The sequence below is a fragment of the Dendropsophus ebraccatus genome, chromosome 3, assembly GCF_027789765.1.
Source record: "Dendropsophus ebraccatus isolate aDenEbr1 chromosome 3, aDenEbr1.pat, whole genome shotgun sequence".
In the NCBI taxonomy this organism is placed as follows: domain Eukaryota; kingdom Metazoa; phylum Chordata; class Amphibia; order Anura; family Hylidae; genus Dendropsophus; species Dendropsophus ebraccatus.
In genome coordinates, this window is record NC_091456.1 from 77,045,878 (window position 1) to 77,070,531 (window position 24,654).

The window sequence follows — 24,654 nt, forward strand, 5'->3', positions numbered from 1 at the left end:
TTAGGAGAGGCTCATATACCCTATACTGATGACCAAACGCACCACAAGTGGCTGCTATGGCCAACAAAAGTATGAAGCCTAACATGCGGGTTGCAGACACTTTAAGAGAACCTGTCACCTGAAAAGTAAGTAGGAATGTACTGAAAATGTTCTTGGGGAAAGGATACACGTTACCTTTCATTTACTCATCTGTGACTACAATGTGCTAAAAATACTGTTTTATGTTGAAGTAAAGTGCCAAAGAGGTGCTGCTAAACAGTGATCTGTACAGAATTAGTAAAAGGTTTCACCAGTTGATAGCGCGGACTATAGATAATGTTCACAGCTTACCACCCCTCCCCCCCTCACAGATGACAGAGGTCACATGAGGATAGCTGTAAAACATATCACAAAATGCTGTCAAAAACTATTCAGGCAAGATGACAGCCCTCGTGACAATGTACTAAGAATAAAAATGATTGCAATCAAAATAGAAACAATAAAAAAAACATGTTTCAGTATCTGGAAGTGAAGTAAAAACAAATATAGGCAACACATTCCCTTTAAGGGCCCTATTACACCAACAGATTATTTGACAGATTTTTTAAGCCAAAGCCAGAAATGGATTTGAAAAGAGGAGAAATCTCAGTCTTTTCTTTATGACCTGTTCTCTGCTTATAGTCAATTCCTGGCTTTGGCTAAAAAAAAATCTCTTATATAATCTGTTGGTGTAATAAGGCCCTAAGGCTATGTTCCCACTCAGTATTTTTGCTCAGTATTTTACAACCAAAACCAGGAGTGGATTGAAACACAGAAAGGCTATGTTCTTACACTGTTGAAATTGAGTGGATGGTCACCATTTAATAACAAATAATTAATGTTATTTTAAAACAACCACCAATTAAAATAATAGACATTTTTCGCCATTATAAGGCGGCCATCCACTCAATTTCAACAGTGTAAGAACATAGCCTTTCTGTGTTTCGATCCACTCGTGGTTTTGGTTGTAAAATACTGAGTGGGAACATAGTCCAAAGGTGTATTCCCATCTGGCCTATTTGAATATGGGATAATAAGTTGATTCCTGTGCGTCTAACTGCCAGGATGCCCACTGATCCAGAGATTGGGAATAACAAGCCTAGATGTCAATATGCCTTTAAAAACAGGAAATGTGTATTTTACTTTGCAAGTCTGTAGGTTTCACATCCACATTGCATTTCTGCATTGCATAAAGATATCTGTTAAAATAAGCAATAGATAATCTGAAAAAGTTCAATGGCTGCAAAAGTACCTTAAAGGAGAAGTCCAGAGAAAATTTGTATTAAAGTATTGTATTACCCCCAAAAGTTGTATAAATCACCAACATACACTTATTACAGGAAATACTTATAAAGTGCTTTTTTCCCTGCACTTACTACTGCATCAAGGCTTCACTTCCTGGATAAAATGGTGATGTCACGACCTGACTCCCAGAGCTGTGCGGGCTGTGGCTACTGGAGAGGATGATGGCAGAGGAATGCTCAGTGTCCCTCCAGTGCCCTGTGTCCCTCAATATCCCCCTGCCATCATCCTCTCCAGCAGCCACAGCCCGCACAGCTTTGGGATTCTGGTCGTGACATCACCATTTTATCCAGAAAGTGAAGCCTTGATGCAGTAGAAAGTGCAGGGAAAAAAACTTTATAAGCATTTCCTGTAATAAGTGTATATTGGTGATTTGTATAACTTTTGGGGAGCAATACTTTAATAAAAAATTTTGCCAGACGTCCCCTTTAAAAGTCATGTTCAAGTCACATGAGTAGCTTGCCACACCAGCTTGGCCTAGATCTACACCTGTTTATTGGCCAACAGACAATCCCTTATCATGGCCAGTAGCACAATTCAGTTAGTTAACTGCCCACCACAAATGTGTCTATGTATGCTGGTATTTCTATGGAACTATTCTGATCCTTTGGGGAATCCCTGCTTCTTTGTGTCCCGAATGTTACTTGTAGCACTGAGTCAAATATCTACAGCCCTAACTGAAAAAAAATACGATAGGAGTGAACAATAACCGTACAATTTATTAATGACTACTACGGAACTTTGAAATAGGTTTTGTAGCAGCTTAGGCAATTTAAAGGGATAAAAAACAACTTTTTTTTTTTTTTTTTTTTTTTTCTTAAAGGGAAGGGGGTTAATTTCAATCAGCCACCAAGTGACATGAATAGCTCCATTCTTTACTTATAAAGGATCTCCAGAATGGGTTGTGTGCTATTGCCCTAGCTTTCAAGAACCTCATAATAGACACTGTAGCAGCTGCAGAATCACTTTAGGGAGGGAAAGCCATATTCAGCCACCAACTTACTTTACAAAAAAAGAGGTTCCACAGCAGCTGTGAAGTCCATTACATAGTATATAATACTTATCAACAGGAGTAAATGATCTACTATATCATGTGTATACACTGTACATTGTATAAAAAAATTATACTACACACAATAAACACAGATCACTATTCTGCTGATTTCCAGTAAATATGCAATATTTTCAGTCATTTATTTTTGCTGTATCACAATAAACCATTTCCCTAAATTACTATAAGACGCCATCCATAAATATCTTCTTATGTCCCCTGATAACGTTCCAAATCTACTGTAGCCAATCACTGAGGTTGCATTATGTTCAGAATATAGGAGAGAGCATCATCAGGGTAAGTAGACACTGGCGCTACATCCTTGGCAGAGTATGCCCTGATAAGTATGGCCCCACTCCAAAACCTAGCCTTAGCCTCCTACACTTGCCCTACTGCTATAGAGGCTCTCTAAGGGCGGGTTCACACTACGGAATTTTCGCGGACAATGTCCGCGGAATTCCGTCAGCTGTCCACCCGCACGGGCACGCGCTTTTCCGCCAGCTCCATAGACACCATTCTATGGGCCGGCGTATTCCACTATACGCTGAAAGAAGTGTCATGTCACTTCTTTTAGTGCGGGCGTGCCCGTGAGGCAGCACTGATTGGCTAAAGAGGGGAGCCGGGAATTTCAAACGGCTCCTCTTCAGCCAATCAGTGCTGCCTTGAATTGATTGGCTGAAGAGGGGAGCCGGGAATTTCAAACGGCTCCTCTTCAGCCAATCAGTGCTGAAGAGGAGCACTGATTGGCTGAAGAGGAGCCGTTTGAAATTCCCGGCTCCCCTCTTCAGCCAATCAGTGCACTGAAGAGGGGAGCCGGGGATGTGGAAGACCTGCTACACGGAGCAGGTAACGTATGGTCGCGGCGGGGGCGATCAGAGCGGCGGTGCCGGGGGGGCGATCGGAGCGGCGGCGGCGGGAGGGCGATCGGAGGCGGCGGGGGTGGCGGCGGGGGTGGCGATTGAGCCGGCGCAGGGGGCTGCGGATGAGCGGGGGGCCGGGCTGCGAGCGGGGGGGGGGCGGGCGGCGGGCGGGGCTGCGGGCGGCCGGACTATCACACCACAACTGTTTACACGGAACGATTGGCGAATTTTTTGCGAATGACGAACAACGATTTATGTTAAACATGTTAAAAGATCAAAATGAACGATTTATCGATCATTCGCCCCGTTTACACGTACGATTATCGTTCGAATTCGATCGTTATCGCAAAAATTCGCCAGATAATTGTTCCGTGTAAACATAGCATTAGGGTCCATTTACACAGAAAGATTATCTGACATATTATCTGCCAAAGATTTGAAGCCAAAACCAGAAACAGATTATAAACAGGGAACAGATCATAAAGGAAAGCCTGAGATTCCTCCTCTTTTCAAATCCATTCCTGGCTTTGGCTTCAAATCTTTGGCAGATAATCTTTGTGTGTAAATGGGCCCTAAGAAATACCCACCATGGACACCCACAGCACAGAAAGTAACTAGAATGACGGGCTAGTGCAGTACAGTTATGTGACTACACCTGCAAGCAATGGGAGAGGCAGGTTCAGGACAATCCAATTCCAGCACAGAGGAGGCAGGCGAAGGGCAACCAGGTGACATTTGGGGCTGGGTTGGTAAATGGGTGGCCAACAGAGAATTTTTTTCAGCTGCGGGCCAATTAAGAAGATAGACCGGCCAGCCCTATGAAATTTATCATTTTCCTTTCCAGGTCAAAAATATCTGCTCTGCGGGTTTGACATGCCTAGTCTAAGTAGAGTGGCTTAGTATGTAGTTACTAAGTGGCTTTGGTTGTCCAGGTATGATGGGAATTGTAGCTTTAGAACAGCTGGAAGGCTGGAGGTTGTCCTACTCCGACATAAACATATGTTTTCCATGAATGTTGTTACGTTAAGTCGGTAATATGACAGAAATAGCAATGTTTTGTTCTTTGATTCTGTGAAAACTGCAGCACTGCCAAGGTTGCACAGGCGAGCAAAGGCACAGCAAGCTTCCTAGTACAGTTCACAACATTACACCAGAAAATTATGTAGGTCAGACGTCTCTTGACTATTTTCTACCAGGGTACACTGACTAAACCAAAGCAGCACAGGATCAGGATACTGTCACAGTGTTTACTGAGAAGACAAACAAGAAGCAGCTGAGAAACATACATCGTTCCCCAGGCTTCCACATGACTGATACATACAAGAGTATAAAGCACAGTATAATACCGGCAATAATTAATGTGTACCTAAAGTTTAAACTGACTATAAGCTCACTAGAGCTAGAGGACAGAAGCCTCTTCATAGACCTATAGGGGGATATTTATCAAACCTAAGGAACAGCGGAGTAGTTGCCCATCGCAACCAAATTCCAGCTTTCAATATTAGGCCATGTTCACACAGTGGGAGAACATTTTAGTGTGCCTGCAATCCAATTTATCATTGACCACAGTGTAAAGTACGTCCGGGAGCTGTATGTTACACTGTGAGCACAACCTATTTTCTATGGCCACTGTTCAATGGACTGCGGCTGTAGAAAATAGACCTGTTAATTATTTTCTGCAGCCGCAAAGAACAACGGCCGTAATGTATACAGTGTATATACACTACGGCAGTTGTTCCATACACTTTAATATAATCGCACAATGTCAATAGAAAACAGATGTTGTTGCAACCTGCAACAATGGCCGTTGTTTATTGCAAAAAAAAACAGTGTGTGCGGATGTGGCCTTAGCTGAGGAGGCTGTCAGTCAGCTGGTGGTGCCATCTGAGGGCTGATGGGGAGTGTGGACGGATAAGAATGGCTTTTTAATTTTTTTAACATAACAGCAGCACAATATGTGAACTTTTACATAGCTGTGGAGGTGTTTCATTCTCGCAGTGGACTGAAAATCGGGTACGAGAATGGCGTGCCATAGATTTTAATGCTAATCAGATTTGCAGTGGGTTTCAGTACAAGAAACTTGAAAATTGCTGCTATATGGTACATGTAGTAGGCTCTCTAGAAGAGGGTGAAATGATATATAAAAGCTGATATATAAAATATATGCTTAAATAGATCTAAATTGTGATGATATAGACCATGTATATATTAAAATAGATCTGGATTGTAATTAAACATTTATTATAACACTTGAAAATACATGAGATGATTAGTCAGTGTCTGAATGACCAAACCCAACTATAGATGTACTTCAATATCAGACTCATGGTCAATACACATGGATTCATAAAAATCAGATTGAGATTAGTCAGTACCACAATGACCAAATACAACCAAAAATGTACTTGATATATTAAAATCTTACAACATATACTGAAAAATATAAAAAATGTTAAATATAAATGAAAAAGTAAAAAATGATTAAAAAGTAGAAAATATATAAGAGCCCATTATATATTATATATTCTCTTATAAATTTTCTACTTTTTAACCATTTTTTACTTTTTCATTTATATTTAACATTTTTTATATTTTTCCAGTATATGTTGTAAGATTTTAATATATCAAATACATTTTTGGTTGTATTTGGTCATTGTGGTACTGACTAATCTCAACCTGATTTTTATGAATCCATGTGTATTGACCATGAGTCTGATATTGAAGTACATCTATAGTTGGGTTTGGTCATTCGGACACTGACTAATCATCTCATGTATTTTCAAGTGTTATAATAAATGTTTAATTACAATCCAGATCTATTTTAATATATACATGGTCTATATCATCACAATTTAGATCTATTTAAGCATATATTTTATATATCATCTTTTATATATCATTTCACCCTCTTCTAGAGAGCCTACTACTTTTTCCTATTCATTATTACTCTCCTAGCGCTGAGACAGTAGTGCACTCGAAGTAGGTGGTTTTCCATACACATCAGTAAAGGTGCAGCGAATCCCTATCAACATATCTTTCTATATGGTACATGTGATTGGACTCTTAAAGGGGTTATCTAGGCTTAGAAAAACATGTCCACTTTCTTCCAGAAACAGCACCTCTCCTGTCCTCTGTTTGGGTGGGGTTTGTAGCGCAGTTCCATTGTGAATGGAACTGAGCTTTAGAACTGCACCAAACCTGAGGACAGGGACGGTGCTGTTTTAACAAAAAAGTAGTTGTGCTTTTTCTAATCCTGGATAATCCCTCTGAATAATGAAAGCTGGAATCTGATTGGTTTTTATGAGCAAGTGATCCACTGTGCCTTTGCACAAGGTTTGATAAATCTCCCCCATATATACACAGCATGTCTCAGTGTCCACACCCCTGCCGATCTAAACTTTAGGAGTTAGGGCCCTTTAACTCTACAAAGCTCCAGCGGATTTCATGCACACTCCCGCTTGAACATCTGGCCGTCCCATAGGCTCCGGAATCTGCCTGAATAGAATAGAGCCTATGGGACGGCCAGATGTTCAAGCAGGAGCGAGGGGGCGAGCTTATCCAGAGCTTATCCGCGCAATTTCCGTAATGTGCAAGGGCCCCTAGGTGGGAAAAGGAGAAGTGTGCTGAAGAGAGGAGTCTATCAGCACTACCCAATGCTGTCACTGTCTACCAGGATTGCTGACTTCTGGGACTGCTTAGCAGGTTGACTGACATTGTGGATGCTCAGAGGAATCAATGGTTGATTGCTGTATTAAGCTTGCCCATGACAGGCCCTCATAAGTTAAAGAAGAACTCCCATGAAATTGAAAAAAAGGGTTGTGCGGGAAAATAATAAACAAAGTATACTTACCTGTTCTTGTGACCCAATGGGCTTCTCCGTGGTCCCAATGACAGCCGCCAGCACTTCCAGCTGCAACTTCATGTACCCAGGTGATTGATTGCCCGCCCAGCCAATCAGCGACTGAGGTGGGACACTGCTGCAGCCACTGATTGCATAGAGGGGCCTACAAAATCACAAAACCAGGTCCTGGAAGTGGCTGAACAGCGGGACAAAGTGGGTGAGATACCAGTGGCGCCGCGGGAGCCAGGGAGGTAAGAACACTTTATTATTTTTAAACAAACCAACCCCGAGCATAAGGCAAAAAAAGACTCCTGCCGCAAGTTTCCCCTTTAATTATTATTTGCTACAAAAGACATATGAGAAGAGCTGACAGATCCCTTTTATGGGCTGTGTGATCAGAATGTCAATGAGGTCTGCAGAAACGTAAAACAGTAAGGGCGTTTGCATGCAGTCTTCTTGTCATAATGTCTGCACAATGTAACTTAACTTTAGCAGTGGCTTGGTTACTTGTGCACAGTCAAAACGGAAGGGTAAAATAACAAATGGTTATCTGAGTAGGGTTTGAAATTGAAGGCATTTTTGGATGGGTTCCTATCAACAGACTCCATTCTGACAAAGAATTGTCAGAGTACTTCTAAATAGCATAGGGAAGATCAGAAGAACATCTCAGCTTACTATAAATCTTACACTACCAGGTGAGCAAATATATACAAAAAGTCCCATGATAACCCTTCCTACCCTGGAGCCTCCACAACCGCAATATTAAAACAAATTAATCCACCATCCAGTGCTGGGTCCTAGCTATCATCTTGCTCTCCTTGGCAATCATATACAGTGGGGGAAATAAGTATTTGATACACTGACGATTTTGCAAGTTTCTGCACTTACAAAGAATAAAGGGGTCTGTAATTTCTGTGAGAGATAGAATCTATCAAAAAAAAATCCCAAATTGCATTGTTCAATTTTAAAATAATAATTAGCATTTTATTTCTTGAAATAAGTATTTGATCACCTACAAACCAGCAAGAATTACGTCTCTCACAGACTCTGCACTCATTACCTGTATAAAAACACCTGTTCACACACTTAATCACACCTCAACCTCTCCACCATGGCCAAAACCAAAGAGTTGTCTAAGGACACCAGGGATGAAATTGTAGACCTGCACAAGGCTGGGATGGGCTACAGGACAATAGACAAGCAGCTTGGTGAGAAAGCAACAACTGCGTAATTATTAGAAAATGTATGAAACACAAGGTCTTTGATCTGGGGCTCCACACAAGAGCTTGCCTCGTGGCATTAGGATGATTCTAAAAATGGTCAGGAATCAGCACAGAAGTAAACAGGAGGACCTGATCTATGGGATCTGGTGGGAGCTGGGACAACAGTCTCAAAGATTACCATTAGTATCTGACTATCATCAATCATTTGGAGACCAAAATAGAACTTATTAGTGTCTGTCCATTCTTTGGAGCAGCCGGTGGAATCCGCCTGACCATAATATGGAGTCTATTGGACGGGCGGAGATGTAAGCGAGAATGCACGGGGACAAGCGGTGGAATCCATGGTAACTTTTGAGCACAGATTGCTTAGTGTAAACGCACCCTGACACAGTGCTCTCCCATAGTTACCAACAGTCCAGGTTTTGCCGTGACTGTCCCGATTCTAAGTAGACAGCCCTGGCAAAACCATGTTCCGGGAGGCCCCGCCCCCTGCGGGAGCAAGTGGCGTCACTCATGCAGAGCAGGGAGAGAAATGCTGGGGGACTAGAGGAACCACACATGTGAGTTAAGGATAGTTTTTTGGGTTTTTTTTAAATACAGATGAAGGGAGTAGTGGTATGATGATGAAGGAACAGGATGCTGAAGGAGTTACTGGTATGATGATAAAAGGGCATGAGGATGATGAAGGGGGTAGTAGTATGACGATGGAGGGGCAGGAGTATGAAGGGGTAGTAGCAGGGGCGGTACTACCGTCGTAGCGGCTGCTACGGGGCCCCGCCGCATCAGGGGGCCCGTGGCGCGGGCCCCCTGAGCTGACATAGTCTGTAGCACCCGGCGGCCAAGCAGGCCTCCCGGGTGCTGCAGCTGTTTGGGGTCCGGGGGTGTCCTGGTACCTTGGGGCAGCACTGGTACCGGACTCAGTGTCCGCCCGGGCTAGTACTTCCGGCACACGGAGCGTCTGTGCCGGAAGTACAGGCCGGGGGGCGGACTCTGAGCTCTCTGGTATCTGTGCTGCCGGAGATAGGACAGGACGCGCGAGGGCCCCCCTTGTCATCCCGTCCTATCCCCGGCAGCACAGGTACCAGAGAGCTCAGAGTCCGCCCCCCGGCCTGTACTTCCGGCACAGACGCTCCGTGCATCGGAAGTACTAGCCCGGGCGGACGCTGAGTCCGGTACCACTGCTGCTTTGGAATCCCTGGGACACCCCCTAGGAAGCCCCCTGGGGAGAAGCGGAGAAGACAGCCGACGGGGGAGTTAGGTGAGTTGTGTTTTTTTGTTTTTTTTTAATCTGCTTTGCAAAGGGGGATGATACATCTATGTATCATCTATGGGGGATATACAGGGGGGGGCATCTATGGGGGATAATACAGGGAGCCATCTATGGGGGATAATAAGGGGGGCATCTATGGGGGACAATACAGGGGGGGTGGCATCTATGGGGGATAATACAGGGGGGGCATCTATGGGGGATAATACAGGGGGCCATCTATGGGGGATAATACAGGGGGGGTGGCATCTATGGTGGATAATACAGGGGAGTGGCATCTATTGGGGATAATACAGGGGGGCATCTATGGGGGATAATACAGGGGGGGCATCTATGGGGGATAATACAAGGGGCCATCTATGGGGGATAATACAGGGGGCCATCTATGGGGGATATACAGGTGGCATCTATGGGGGATATACAGGGGGGGGGGGCATCTATGGAGGATAATACAGGGGGGCATCTATGGGGGATATAAAGGGGGCATCTATGGGGGATAATACAGGGGGGGTGGCATCTATGGTGGATAATACAGGGGAGTGGCATCTATTGGGGATAATACAGGGGGGCATCTATGGGGGATAATACAGGGGGGGGCATCTATGGGGGATAATACAAGGGGCCATCTATGGGGGATAATACAGGGGGCCATCTATGGGGGATATACAGGTGGCATCTATGGGGGATATACAGGGGGGGGCATCTATGGAGGATAATACAGGGGGGCATCTATGGGGGATATAAAGGGGGCATCTATGGGGGATATACAGGGGGGCATCTATGGGGGATAATACAGGGGGCATCTATGGGGGATGATACAGGGGGGCATCTATGGGGGATAATACAGGGGGCCATCTATGGGGGATAATACAGGGGGCATCTATGGGGATAATACAGGGGGCCATCTATGGGGGATAATAAAGGGGGGCATCTATGGGGGATAATACAGGGGGGTGGCATCTATGGGGGATAATACAGGGGGGTGGCATCTATGGGGGATAATACAGGGGGGTGGCATCTATGGGGGATATTACAAGGGGCCATCTATAGGGGGATTATACAGGGGGCCATCTCTAGGGAGACAACATAAAGGGGCATTTATAGGGGGACCAAATGAGAGGGCATCTATAGGGGCACAACACAAGGGGGGCATCTATAGGGGGACAACATGAGGGGCATCTATAAGGGGGGGGCAACATGGGGGACCATCTATGAGGGGGATAGAAAGCACAGGGGGGTCATTTATAAGGAGCTAACACGGAGGCATCTGTAAGGGGGAATACACAGAGGGGCATATACTATAAGGGGCTCACATAGTGTTAGGGCTACCAACTAAATGAGGGTGTAAAGGGGCCAATACAGATGTGCAGTGTGTATAGAGATGAGGATGGTGCCAGTATAAGGAGCCTAATATGTTTGTCTGGCAGATTCTGTGGATTCGTGGCTCGGAGAAGTTCTCATAATGGCCCAGGAAGGATGGAGAAGAAAATGAAAAGGAAACAACTCTGATCAGAGAAGACATTCCCTGTGAGTCACCTGATATAACTGCACTGTAATGTATTTGGTGTACAGAACCTGTGTAGAGCTGAGTGTGTTGATGGCGTAGTGGTCGATCGATCGAGGGAGGGGGGGGGCAATCAAAAGTTTGCTATGGGGCCCAGACATTTCTAGTTACGCCCCTGGGTAGTAGTATGATGATGGAGGTGGTAGTATGATGGTTGAGGTGCAGGAGGATGAAGGGGGTAGTAGCATGATGGAGAAGCAGGAGGATAAAGGAGGCAGTAGTAGGATAATGGAGGAGCAGGAGGATGAAGGGGGTATTAGTATAATGATATGGGTTGCAGCCACATCATATGGGCACAAACTACCAGTGTATACAGTCAGTCACTAGAGTGCTATCTCTGGACCACAGCCTGCTCTAAGTGGATGTAATATATTGGGAATCTGACACTGGGGTGTGTAATATACTGGGGACTTGATACTGGGGTGTGTAATATACTGTGGACCTGATACTGGGGTGTGTAATGCTCCTTTTGTGTTGTTCTGATTGGAAATTGTAACTGGAAAATTTTGAAACAAAAATGCAGATGACAAGCCACACCCCACAAACCACCCACGATAGGCCACTCCCCACCGAGACCACACCCACAAAAAGCCAAACACCTTGTTGTCAACACTAATGTGTCCCTGGAAAAAAATTTCTAATGTTGGCAACTATGCTCTCTGCTGTCACATCTGTCCATCACAGGAACTGTCCAGAACAGTAGCAATTTCCAAACTTTCCTGCTTTCCAGACTGGAAAAAATACCACTTCCTGCAGGACATACAGCATTTGATAAGTAGTGGAAGACTTGAGATTTTTAATTGAAGTAAATAAAAAATCTTTGGCACTTTCTGGCACCAGTTGATTTTTTTGGTGAAATACCCCTTTTAATTGCAAACCGCACCTGAACGGGAGACAAGAGTCGTATTGTTTCTGGAAGAAAGTGGTCATCTTTTTCTAACGCTGGAAAACCCCTTTAGGGTGCGTTCAAACCTACAGGATCTGCAGCAGATCTGCAGCAGATTTGATGCTGTGTTCAGTTATTTAAATGAAATCTGCTGCAGAAAATCAGCTGCAGATCCTGTAGGTGTGAACGCACCATTAGGGTACATTCACACTTACCGGATCTGCAGCGTATTTTCCGCAGCAGATTTTATTTAAATAACTGAACACAGCATCAAATCTGCACCTTTAAATCTGCTGCGGATCTGCTGCAGTTCTGCTGCAGACCCTGTAGGTGTGAACGCACCCTAAAGGGAACCCAGACGAACAGTATAGATCTACAGTGCAGCTCTCTGAGGCTACCAGCTGCATCTGTGGCTTTTCATCGGGGGAAAAAGGTTTTATTCTGGCGTGTGAGTCTAGGAGAGGGGGCCAGAGTGCTCTGACAGGGAGGAAGCCGTGACTAGCAAACACAGCTTGTAGCCTCGGGGAGCTGCACAGTAGATCTATACTGTGCAGCTGAGAACCATATCAGCATGATCGCACTTATTGGTTCCCACAACGGGAAAATGTTGTCCATCTTTATGGCTGTCATTTTAGAGGCAAAAAACATATACAAATAATGTTCACGATCATTATTTGCGGTCGTCATTACCAATAAGCCTAAAGGGGTACTCTGAGACTAAAACATTTAGCTAGTGATGCCCTTATATAAAACATAACACATCTTATTCTTACCTCACCGCACTCCTCCAGTGTCCTCCTGTGGCGTCTGCAGTCCCCCACTTTTGAGAAAAACTCTCGGCAGTAACAGCCTGCTCAGCCAATCACTGACTGAGACAGGACAACGCCACGGCCAGTGATTGAGTGAGTAGGCGATCACTGATGAGACAAGTTCAGCGGGGGACCCAGAGACGCTGCAGAAGGAAACCAGAGAAGCGTGGATGCAGACTGAAAAAGTATTTGGCTGTGTTCATTGTGTGTACCTAGTTACCATGCCAGGTTAGGTTACTGCGGTTCAGTTTCTATTCACTTCATAAGGAGCTGAGCTGCAGTAACTTTTATGGTGTACAGCGATGTGGCTTCCAGCTTTATAGGCTATGTTCACACGACGTAAGTTCCAAAGAAATCACGGCCGTTGTCACAATAGCTGTGATTTGTGTGGTACTTACGTAGTGCTGCAGGCTGAGAGAATCCCGGACAGAGTATATTCACATAGTATACACTCCGGCCGGGATCCCTAGCGCTGCCATAGAAAAATGACATGTCAGTTTTCTACGGCCGCTATTCACTGAATAGTGGCCGCAGAAAATTGACATGTCAGTTCACACAATGGAGCGATCGGCCCCGGCCGCATGCTCCATTGTGTGCTGTGGGGAGTTCTGATTCGGGCGCGCACTGATGAGCCCGCATCAGAACTCAGCAACCTTAAAGATCATCCGGCTGGTTTTGCAGAACTGGCCGAGATGATCTTTTCTGAGACCGGCCGTTCCGTGACCCGGCTGGTCTCATACTACGTGTGACCATAGCCTTACACTGTACATCCAGACACAGGGACTCTGTTCAGCAGGTCGACAATGCAATTGTGCATTCCAGATACAAACACAGATACATGCGCTGACAGATGTGTACATGGAAGGCACGGACCCTAGGAGGGCATCACCATAATCAGTGGGGGTACTAGGCCTCCCTAAATATACAGATATTTCACTGTCAGCTGAACAGGCCAATATCCCCCTGTGTAATAGGAGCAGCCATTTACTAATGAGCACATTGCTCCTCAGAATAGGGCTAATACTCTGTGTCACATCTGTAACTGTACACATTAAAGAGATGCTAAAAACAAATGCTGCAGAATACCATACAGCATGCAGCTTTTCCAGCCAAAGCCAGAACAGGATCTAGCAGAAGGAAGTCCTCCCTGTAATCCTGGCTTTGGCTCAGAAACTGTAACACAAATTACAGCAGCGCTTTTCCTGCAAACACAGAATAAAACCCCTAGTAAGCCGGCATACTAACCTCCCACCGCCAGATGGCGCGCTCGCTTCGAGTCACAATTTTCTCGCGTCGCGCGACGATCCCTTCCTCCTCCCTATGTGAGGTCACCGCACGGAAGCTCGGCCTCTTTCCGGCAGGGTCCTGTGGCAGACTGGTCGGCGGCCATGAAGGTGAGCCCAGAAATCAACTATTAAACGCCGTCTTATCACGTTTTCTGCGGGCAAATACCTCCCGGGCCGGAGAGGGTGGCATGTGAGGAGACTGGCAGCGGGCGAGGACAGTGGCGGAATGCTTGTCAGCGGGCAGATGGCAGCGGATTGCCGGCGCATTCGCGGCTGCGGGCAGGGGGAGAGACATGGCGGCTGCCTGTACGTGCTGCACAGCGCTCTGTTCTGCAGCTGTTCTGTGTACGGGCGGCGGGCAGAGACTGACGCCATTCACTGACTGCGGACTGTAGAGTGATAGCTGCTGTATGTGTAACCGGCCCATAGAGAGTGATAGCTGCTGTATGATGTGTAACCAGACCATAGAGAGTGATAGCTGCTGTATGATGTGTAACCAGCTCACAGAGTGATAGCTGCTGTATGATGTGTAACCAGCTCACAGAGTGATAGCTGCTGTATGATGTGTAACCAGCTCACAGAGTGATAGCTGCTGTATGATGTGTAACCAGCCCACAGAGAGTGATAGCTGCTTTATGATGTGTAACCAGCTCACAGAGTGATAGCTGCTGTATGATGTGTAACCAGCTCAGAGTGATAGCTGCTGTATGATGTGTAACCAGCCCATAGAGAGTGATAGCTGCTGTATGATGTGTAACCAGCTCACAGAGTGATAGCTGCTGTATGATGTGTAACCAGCTCAGAGTGATAGCTGCTGTATGATGTGTAACCAGCCCATAGAGAGTGATAGCTGCTGTATGATGTGTAACCAGACCATAGAGAGTGATAGCTGCTGTATGATGTGTAACCAGACCATAGAGAGTGATAGCTGCTGTATGATGTGTAACCAGACCATAGAGAGTGATAGCTGCTGTATGATGTGTAACCAGCTCACAGAGTGATAGCTGCTGTATGATGTGTAACCAGCTCAGAGTGATAGCTGCTGTATGATGTGTAACCAGCCCAGAGAGTGATAGCTGCTGTATGATGTGTAACCAGCCCAGAGAGTGATAGCTGCTGTATGATGTGTAACCAGCCCAGAGAGTGATAGCTGCTGTATGATGTGTAACCAGCCCAGAGAGTGATAGCTGCTGTATGATGTGTAACCGGCCCAGAGAGTGATAGCTGCTGTATGATGTGTAACCGGCCCAGAGAGTGATAGCTGCTGTATGATGTGTAACCGGCCCAGAGAGTGATAGCTGCTGTATGATGTGTAACCGGCCCAGAGAGTGATAGCTGCTGTATGATGTGTAACCGGCCCAGAGAGTGATAGCTGCTGTATGATGTGTAACCGGCCCAGAGAGTGATAGCTGCTGTATGATGTGTCACCGGCCCAGAGAGTGATAGCTGCTGTATGATGTGTCACCGGCCCAGAGAGTGATAGCTGCTGTATGATGTGTCACCGGCCCAGAGAGTGATAGCTGCTGTATGATGTGTCACCGGCCCAGAGAGTGATAGCTGCTGTATGATGTGTCACCGGCCCAGAGAGTGATAGCTGCTGTATGATGTGTCACCGGCCCAGAGAGTGATAGCTGCTGTATGATGTGTCACCGGCCCAGAGAGTGATAGCTGCTGTATGATGTGTCACCGGCCCAGAGAGTGATAGCTGCTGTATGATGTGTCACCGGCCCATAGAGAGTGATAGCTGCTGTATGATGTGTCACCGGCCCATAGAGAGTGATAGCTGCTGTATGATGTGTCACCGGCCCATAGAGAGTGATAGCTGCTGTATGATGTGTCACCGGCCCATAGAGAGTGATAGCTGCTGTATGATGTGTCACCGGCCCATAGAGAGTGATAGCTGCTGTATGATGTGTCACCGGCCCATAGAGAGTGATAGCTGCTGTATGATGTGTAACCGGCCCATAGAGAGTGATAGCTGCTGTATGATGTGTAACCGGCCCATAGAGAGTGATAGCTGCTGTATGATGTGTAACCGGCCCAGAGAGTGATAGCTGCTGTATGATGTGTCACCGGCCCAGAGAGTGATAGCTGCTGTATGATGTGTCACCGGCCCAGAGAGTGATAGCTGCTGTATGATGTGTCACCGGCCCAGAGAGTGATAGCTGCTGTATGATGTGTCACCGGCCCAGAGAGTGATAGCTGCTGTATGATGTGTCACCGGCCCATAGAGAGTGATAGCTGCTGTATGATGTGTCACCGGCCCATAGAGAGTGATAGCTGCTGTATGATGTGTCACCGGCCCATAGAGAGTGATAGCTGCTGTATGATGTGTAACCGGCCCATAGAGAGTGATAGCTGCTGTATGATGTGTAACCGGCCCATAGAGAGTGATAGCTGCTGTATGATGTGTCACCGGCCCATAGAGAGTGATAGCTGCTGTATGATGTGTAACCGGCCCATAGAGAGTGATAGCTGCTGTATGATGTGTAACCGGCCCATAGAGAGTGATAGCTGCTGTATGATGTGTCACCGGCCCAGAGAGTGATAGCTGCTGTATGATGTCACCGGCCCATAGAGAGTGATAGCTGCTGTATGATGTGTCACCGGCCCATAGAGAGTGATAGCTGCTGTATGATGTGTCACCGGCCCATAGAGAGTGATAGCTGCTGTATGATGTGTCACCGGCCCATAGAGAGTGATAGCTGCTGTATGATGTGTAACCGGCCCATAGAGAGTGATAGCTGCTGTATGATGTGTAACCGGCCCATAGAGAGTGATAGCTGCTGTATGATGTGTAACCGGCCCATAGAGAGTGATAGCTGCTGTATGATGTGTCACCGGCCCATAGAGAGTGATAGCTGCTGTATGATGTGTCACCGGCCCATAGAGAGTGATAGCTGCTGTATGATGTGTCACCGGCCCATAGAGAGTGATAGCTGCTGTATGATGTGTCACCGGCCCATAGAGAGTGATAGCTGCTGTATGATGTGTAACCGGCCCATAGAGAGTGATAGCTGCTGTATGATGTGTAACCGGCCCATAGAGAGTGATAGCTGCTGTATGATGTGTAACCAGCCCATAGAGAGTGATAGCTGCTGTATGATGTGTAACCGGCCCAGAGAGTGATAGCTGCTGTATGATGTGTCACCGGCCCAGAGAGTGATAGCTGCTGTATGATGTGTCACCGGCCCATAGAGAGTGATAGCTGCTGTATGATGTGTCACCGGCCCATAGAGAGTGATAGCTGCTGTATGATGTGTCACCGGCCCATAGAGAGTGATAGCTGCTGTATGATGTGTCACCAGCCCATAGAGAGTGATAGCTGCTGTATGATGTGTAACCGGCCCATAGAGAGTGATAGCTGCTGTATGATGTGTAACCAGCCCATAGAGAGTGATAGCTGCTGTATGATGTGTCACCGGCCCAGAGAGTGATAGCTGCTGTATGATGTGTCACCGGCCCAGAGAGTGATAGCTGCTGTATGATGTGTCACCAGCCCATCCCCCTAGAGTGGTGTCTGCTGTGTAGGATCTTTGTGTTATCTTGGATCTGGAGCTGTAGATGACTTGTTACATGTGCAGTGAAGGTTCTTCTGCTCTAGCCCACCTATTTTCCTGTTGCAGCAGCTAGGGGGCGCTGCCCTAGGGTAACATCTTCTATAAGATTGATCTAAATAAAGCTTGTAAATGTAATTCCTCTTTCTACAGCTCAATATTTCTTTCCCAGCCACTGGCTGCCAGAAGCTCATTGAAGTGGACGATGAGCGCAAACTGCGGACTTTCTATGAGAAGCGTATGGCCACAGAGGTCGCTGCCGATCCTTTGGGTGAAGAATGGAAGGTAAGGGGGATTAAATATTCGGAGTGGCGGTGCTGTTAGCAGTCTGGCCGTGGTCTTGTAGTGATGATTTTCTATGTTCCCGCACAGGGCTATGTGGTGCGCATCAGCGGAGGAAATGACAAGCAAGGATTCCCCATGAAACAGGGTGTACTCACTCATGGACGTGTCCGTCTTCTCCTCAGCAAGGGTCACTCCTGTTACCGCCCAAGGAGAACTGGCGAGCGCAAACGCAAGTCTGTGCGTGGGTGCATTGTGGATGCCAACCTGAGTGTGTTGAACTTGGTTATTGTCAGGAAAGGTGAGCTGTGGCTGGAGTTTGGTTAAGGTTTTGGTAGTTACCGTTTCTTTGGTTTTGAGTAGGTTATCCACAGGCTGCTACCAGTTTACGGTCACCATTTTCTCAGTCCTTCAGGCTATGATTTAAGGAATGCTATCAATGAGTGGTCAGTCACTGCTTTCCTTGCTAGCCGGGTGAAATAGCCAGGAAATTGTCCAAACTTATTAACCTCTTCACGTCAATAATACGGCTATATGTTCCTACTGCTGATGCCCCATGCAGTACTAACTTATATTAATGTTCCTGCTATGAAAGGGTTTTAGTGTGTGAGTGGCTGATTCATTGTGATCGGCCTGCACACATTAGTGTCCCAGGAGCCAAGGATAATGACAGGCAGCCGCAATCACGCAGCTGCAGTCATTAAACCCTTAGGGTATGTTCACACTGAGTAAATTTGGCAGAATATAAATAAACATATAAAAACAGCGTATGGCCCTTAGAAGTCGAGGAGGAACATTTCTTTAATTTGACATGGACATCTGTGCATCAATGGCCTTTGGTCATGAAGGGGTTAAAAGGTGCTGCTCATGCTTAACCCTCAACGTGCCAATACGTCATGGTGCCATTGCCCTTGATTAGAGATGATTGAACAGCGCTGATGTTTAGGTTCGTTCGAACTCGAACCATCGGTATTTGACTTGTGCTGCCTTCCCATTCCCGTAGAGGTGTTCGATCATCTCTACCCTTAATGGGGAATATCCTGTCTTAGAAAGGGATGGCCACCTGATCCTCAGTTTGTGGGGTGTGGGTTTTGCAGCTCACTTCCATTAAAGTGAATGTAATACCTGAGGGCAGGGGTGGTGCTGTTTTTGCAAGAAAGTAGCTGTGCTTTTTCTTATACTGGATAGCCCCTCTTGTGCTCAGGAGCAGTAGGTTAGTATGGCGGGAGTTTAAAAGTATGGCTAGTGTCATAACTGGTGAGTTCTGGCTACTGTCGGGCCTCTAAAAAAAAAAAAAAAAATTGATAGTCACATCTTCACAAATGTGGTACTCACAAAAACTACAGATCAGAAAAGCCCTCATACAGCCCTATAGACAGAATAATTTGAGTCAGAAGAGCAGTTTTTTTTAAATGAAGTTTTAATGTGTTTGCATGCAAAAACAAGAACCAATAGAACCCCCTCCCCCCCCCTAACCACACATAAACCTAAAACCTATCCAGCTATAAAAGGTCCAACTATAAAGCCATTCACAGTAGTATATACATGTGTAGAAGTGGGACCTTGTCCAGATGGGTGGGGACACGACGGCCATGGAGCAGATACATGGCATTACACTGAAGAAAAAAATACCTTGGATGCCAGAAGGGCTATTTGAGCCCATAGAGACTTTGGTGTTAGATTGGAGGATGCTAATCCTGCCACAAGGCCCAGACATTATTCAGACTTGTACCTGGTACTATGTGCAGATGAAACTTTCAGGTTGTCAGTCATTAGGAGACCTTTCACATATCCAAGAATACATACAAATTTGAGAGGGGGTAATAGGTGATATAGGTCTAGTACATCATATGGCTGAGGTTTGTCCCCCTGCACTTATTGCACAGTGGGGTTACTCGCCCCCTCATTTTATGTAGAAATGCCGTAATCAGTATACTTTGTGGTTGGTACAATAGGAGATGAGTCTCACTGAGATATCAGCATAATGTTCCTTACAATATGCTGCCCCATCCTCCATAGGGCTGACATTGCCTTCCTATCTAGCCTGCAAACTGCCGATACTGTTAGATAGCTGTTGGGTACTGTGTGTCTCCTTAACCTATCATATATATCAGTCTGTGCTTCCAGAATGTAAAATGATTTTATTATATAGTGCAAAGAGTTAGAGGCTTTCCCAGAGCTTCTAGGAAAGCCCCCTTACTCTCCTCCCATACTGACCTTGCTTAGATCTTCCTTTCCCTGCTTGATTGACACCTGGAAGCTGAGAGAGGAGACATTACAGTTCTCAGCTATTCAGGAGCTTTGAGAAGCCTCTTTGTACCAGAGAATAAAAGCATTTTCTATGTCCTGGAAGCACAGCTGGATATATGAAATGTACTGTGTGGCCTAACAGTTATCGAACAGTGTCAGCAGTTTGGAGCGTGAATTTCAGCTGACAAATTCCCTTTAGGGTGCCTTCACACGTACCGTATAGCTGCTTATTTCTCGCACAAAACTCGCATGAAAGTAGCTGCGTTTTTTTGTGGTGTTGAACTCGCCTGTGAAAATCATATGAAAATCAAAACTCGCATTTAAAAATCGCACCAAACACGCAGTGAGAATACACATACATTGGCTTTATAGCAATCAGTATCATTGTGGATTTATGAGCGAGAAACTTGCAGTGATAAATACACAGCGATACGGTACGTGTGAAGGCACCCTTAAGGATCTGCTCACACATACAGGATCCGCAGCAGATTTGGTGGCACAGATATCAATGTAACTACGTAGCTGATCACAGCATCAAATCTGTTGCGGATCCTGTACGCGTACCTAAAGGTGTGAGTTTTGTAGGGAACGCGCTGCAAGGAAAATGCCTAATATTCACCTGATTTCATCTATGGAACAGACCATTTTTTAGTCAAATTTATTTCTCAAGAAGTAGAAGAGAACATTTTTACTATGTGTACTGCGTAAAAAAAAGCCCCAAAAGTTTTTCTGTTTCACTGTAAATTTCATTTTGTGTAAAAGTGTTAAATATCACTACAGGTATAGTTGATTCTACAAAAAAGCCCTCCTTGGTCTGTAGATAGAAGACTAAAGGCCCTATTACACTAAACGCTTATCGGCCGTATTTGGCAGATAATCATCTGATGTAATAGACAACAATCAGCCGTCATGAAAGATGTCGGCTGATCGTTGCTGTCGTTTGTCTTTCAACATGATAAAACATGCCCAGACAATGTAGCAATCACACGGGCGGCCTTCCCTGTACTCATCCGCTGGCTGCCGCCGCGTCTAGTGGTGCGGGCAGCCAGCGGAGAACGAGGAGCAAACGAGCACAGACAGCACTCGTTTGCTCCTCAATATCGCCCCGTGGATAGGGGGCTTAAGGGTGCATTTACACACTCCATAATATCACAGAAGTAAGGATGGTCCGAACCTGCCGAGGTTTGGGTTCGTATGAACCCGAACGCTCTGCATCAGATTCCCACTGTCTGGCCGCTCCATGCAGCGGGTGGATACAGCGAGAGGACTTTCAGGCGGTTCAGGAGAGTTCGGGTTCAGACCATCCCTACACAAAAGCTATGGAGCGTGAAGCTGTTTACTGTAATGACGGACCTTCCAGTATCATGTTTCATGATGCCAGGAGCACTGAAAGTTTTTAAAGGGGTTATCCAGTACTACAAAAACATGGCCACTTTCTTTCAGAGACAACACGTCTCCAGTTAAGATGCGGTTTGCAATTAAGCTCCATTCACGTCAATGGAACTGAGCAGCAAAACCCCACCCAAGCTGGAGACAATAGTGGGGCTGTCTCTGGAAGAAAGTGGTGATGTTTTTGTAGCACTGGATAAACCCTTTAATCCGTTCTGTAGCTTCCGTGATTTGCTGAGCATGTGAATGCTGCCAAGGACTTGTGACGTCCTTGTCATGTCAGCTCATAAAAATTATAAATTTTTTTACTCCCTCAAGCTTTAAATCACCCCCATTTCCAATTGAACAGTATATACAGAAAAAAAAAAAAAATCAGGTGCCAGATTTGTGTTTTTGTTTTTTGTTTTTTTAATCGCATCCCAAGTCACACCACAATAGTTATAGGAGTTATTTTAGATGAATATGGTTAATCATAAATAAAACTACACATTGGGCAATACTGAAATTGTACTGACCCGAAGAATCAAGATAACATGCAAGTTTGACAGCGTGGTGAATGCTGTAAAAAAAAAAAAAAAAAAAAATTGCATGCACACGTAATTGGCAAAATAGCTTTTATTTTTTAGTGTTTTAGATTCACAATAGACTTGGAATAATGATTACAATAACAATACACGGACTTCACGCCCTGGCCGTGGTACTCATGTTTTAGTACTCCTTTCTGCCATATTGTAACTGCCCACAAAACAATGTAGCAGAGGTGGGGGTGGGTGTCATAAATTGCTGTATAATTTTTTTTTTTAGGATGCATCTTTGCCTAAACCCCTAAATGTTGCAATTACATTTTTCTTAAGGTGATAAGGATATTCCCGGCCTTACTGACAACACCGTTCCTCGTCGCCTGGGTCCAAAAAGAGCCAGCAGAATCCGCAAGCTCTTCAACCTCTCTAAAGAAGATGATGTACGCCAGTATGTGGTCAGGAAACCTCTTACTAAAGAAGGTAAATGTCCATTTGTAGTACAGTATCCATAGACCTGGTGTGGGCAGATCTTCAGACAATGTTCACACAGAAGTAATACTGTAAATGGGGTAGTGTCCAATGATTTAGAAGTCCAACATACACCAGACTTGTGCCACTGTATAGCTATATACGGTAGCAATACAAATAAGTATACTGTATCATATGGTATATTGCCGCAGTATAGCAAAGCACTTGCCTATACAGAGAAGAAATAAAGTATGCTGGTGCATACCCCCTGAGGAAAACCAGATACACTTTAGGACAACTTTGGGCCTATGGTTATTAGAGATGAGCGAAACAGATTTCTTTTGCTTCATACGAAGCAAAACTGATCTGCTCATCTCTAGTTATACACACAGGGAGCTGTGCACCTATGCTGAATGTGGGCACTGACCTTTTCTTTTCTTTCTTTTTTTTTTTTTTTTTTTTTAAATCCATTCCTGGTTTTGGCTTCAAAAATCTGTCAGATAAATCTCTGTGTAAAGGCAGCCTTAGCCAAGCTGATGAGGGGACTGCACAGCATTTTCTGTTGTAGCTATGTCAAGATTTGTGGGGAATGTCTGGCTTATGTTTTCCTATTTGAGGGCAGCAGAAGTAGCAATGTGTTTACACCTTTTTGTGCAGCAGATCTCATACAATCAGTATTTATCAAAGCCATACTGAGAACAATAGGCCTCTCTGTAATTTCTACCTGAATAGATTCCTTCACAACTTACTTGTCTGTCAAGAGTATTTGGCTGGTGTTTAGTGGATAACGATTCTGTAATGTAATTACTGGTTTTTAGGTCTGTCACTAGTTCGCTACCCTCACATAAAACCACATATACCCGGACACGGACTCTTTGTGATGTCCTACTGTATTCACTGGTACCTTTTAGTGTTTGCTTTCTGACAAATGATTTAGCACCTGACACACTGATGTGTTATATGTTTTATTTTGACAGGCAAGAAGGCAAGAACCAAGGCTCCTAAGATCCAACGTCTCGTAACTCCTAGAGTTCTTCAGCACAAACGTAGACGTATTGCCCTGAAAAAGCAGCGTACTCGGAAAAACAAGGAGGAGGCAGCAGAATATGCCAAGCTTTTGGCAAAGAGAACAAAGGTATGATCATCATATTAACATTGAAGTAAATGCTCTCCATTACCTTAAGGCTAGGTTTCCACACAGTATTTTTTGGTCCGTATTTTGCAAACACAACCAGTAGTGGATTAAATACACATAGGCTATGTTCACACACTGAAATTGAGCAGATGACCATAATTTAATGACAAATAATTGTTATTTTAAAACAGGGGCTGTACTGAAACAAAGCCCATTATTTGCCATTAAATGACGTCCATCCACTAAATTTCAACGTTGTGTGAACATAACCTTTCTGTGTTTTTACTCCTGATTTTGGTTGCAAAATACTGTGTGGGGCATAGTCTAACTGTAGAAACCAAAAAAACTAATATTTTAAAATAGTGGGGGGAATTTATCTAGACCCCACTCCCTTCCATCCTGCTGGATTTGCTAAGAGGTACACGTCTCTTCCCTGCCTTTCTGTGCCCCACTGCCGGCTTATCAGACAGTGGAGCGGATGGGACCTTTTCTCTGGCTTACACCAATGATTCCACCCAAAATGTTTTAACTTAACTTTTCTTTTTTCTATTTAGGAGGCCAAGGAGAAACGCCAGGAGCAGATCGCCAAGAGACGTAGACTTTCATCTCTTAGAGCCTCCACATCCAAGTCTGAATCCAGCCAGAAATAAAGCCTCATGGTTTGAATAAAGACCCTTTCTTGTAAATGACCAGCTTGTCTATTTTTATATGTAAAATATTTGAACAATCCTTTAAGAAAAATCTACTTTGCAAGATTTAGGTTCTATAATAAGGTAACATAAAGATAAAGACAAATTGTTTTAAAGTGACTGTACCCTCAATTTACCCACCCCAAACCGCTTGTACCTTTGGATAGCTGCTTTTAATCCAAGATCTGTCCTGGGGTCCGTTCGGCAGGTGATGCAGTTATTGTCATAAAAAACTTAACCTCATAAGGACCCATGA

The 24,654-nt window shown here is 45.0% G+C and overlaps 2 protein-coding genes across 2 annotated transcripts in view; one reads left to right on the forward strand and one right to left on the reverse strand.

Annotated features, from left to right (window-relative positions):
* ACER2 (alkaline ceramidase 2) overlaps positions 1-14,475 on the reverse strand; it is a 57,899-nt gene extending 43,424 nt beyond the window's left edge. Inside the window, exon 1 of the mRNA XM_069962046.1 lies at positions 14,067-14,475. The gene's annotated coding sequence lies outside the window, so the exon portion shown is untranslated. The remainder of the gene's footprint in view (positions 1-14,066) is intronic.
* On the forward strand, positions 14,110-24,398 carry RPS6 (ribosomal protein S6). Its single transcript, XM_069962047.1, has 6 exons — positions 14,110-14,215; positions 17,818-17,949; positions 18,037-18,247; positions 22,440-22,586; positions 23,552-23,709; positions 24,264-24,398. Exons 1-6 carry the CDS (start codon positions 14,210-14,212, stop codon positions 24,357-24,359), a joined length of 750 nt encoding a protein of 249 aa, XP_069818148.1. The 5' UTR covers positions 14,110-14,209; the 3' UTR covers positions 24,360-24,398.
* The last annotated feature ends 256 nt before the right edge of the window (positions 24,399-24,654 follow it).

Coding starts and splice junctions, on each gene's coding strand:
- RPS6 (XM_069962047.1), top strand. Junction 17,950..18,036: donor CTTTGGGTGAAGAATGGAAG/GTAAGGGGGATT, acceptor GTTCCCGCACAG/GGCTATGTGGTGCGCATCAG. Junction 22,587..23,551: donor GAAACCTCTTACTAAAGAAG/GTAAATGTCCAT, acceptor TTATTTTGACAG/GCAAGAAGGCAAGAACCAAG.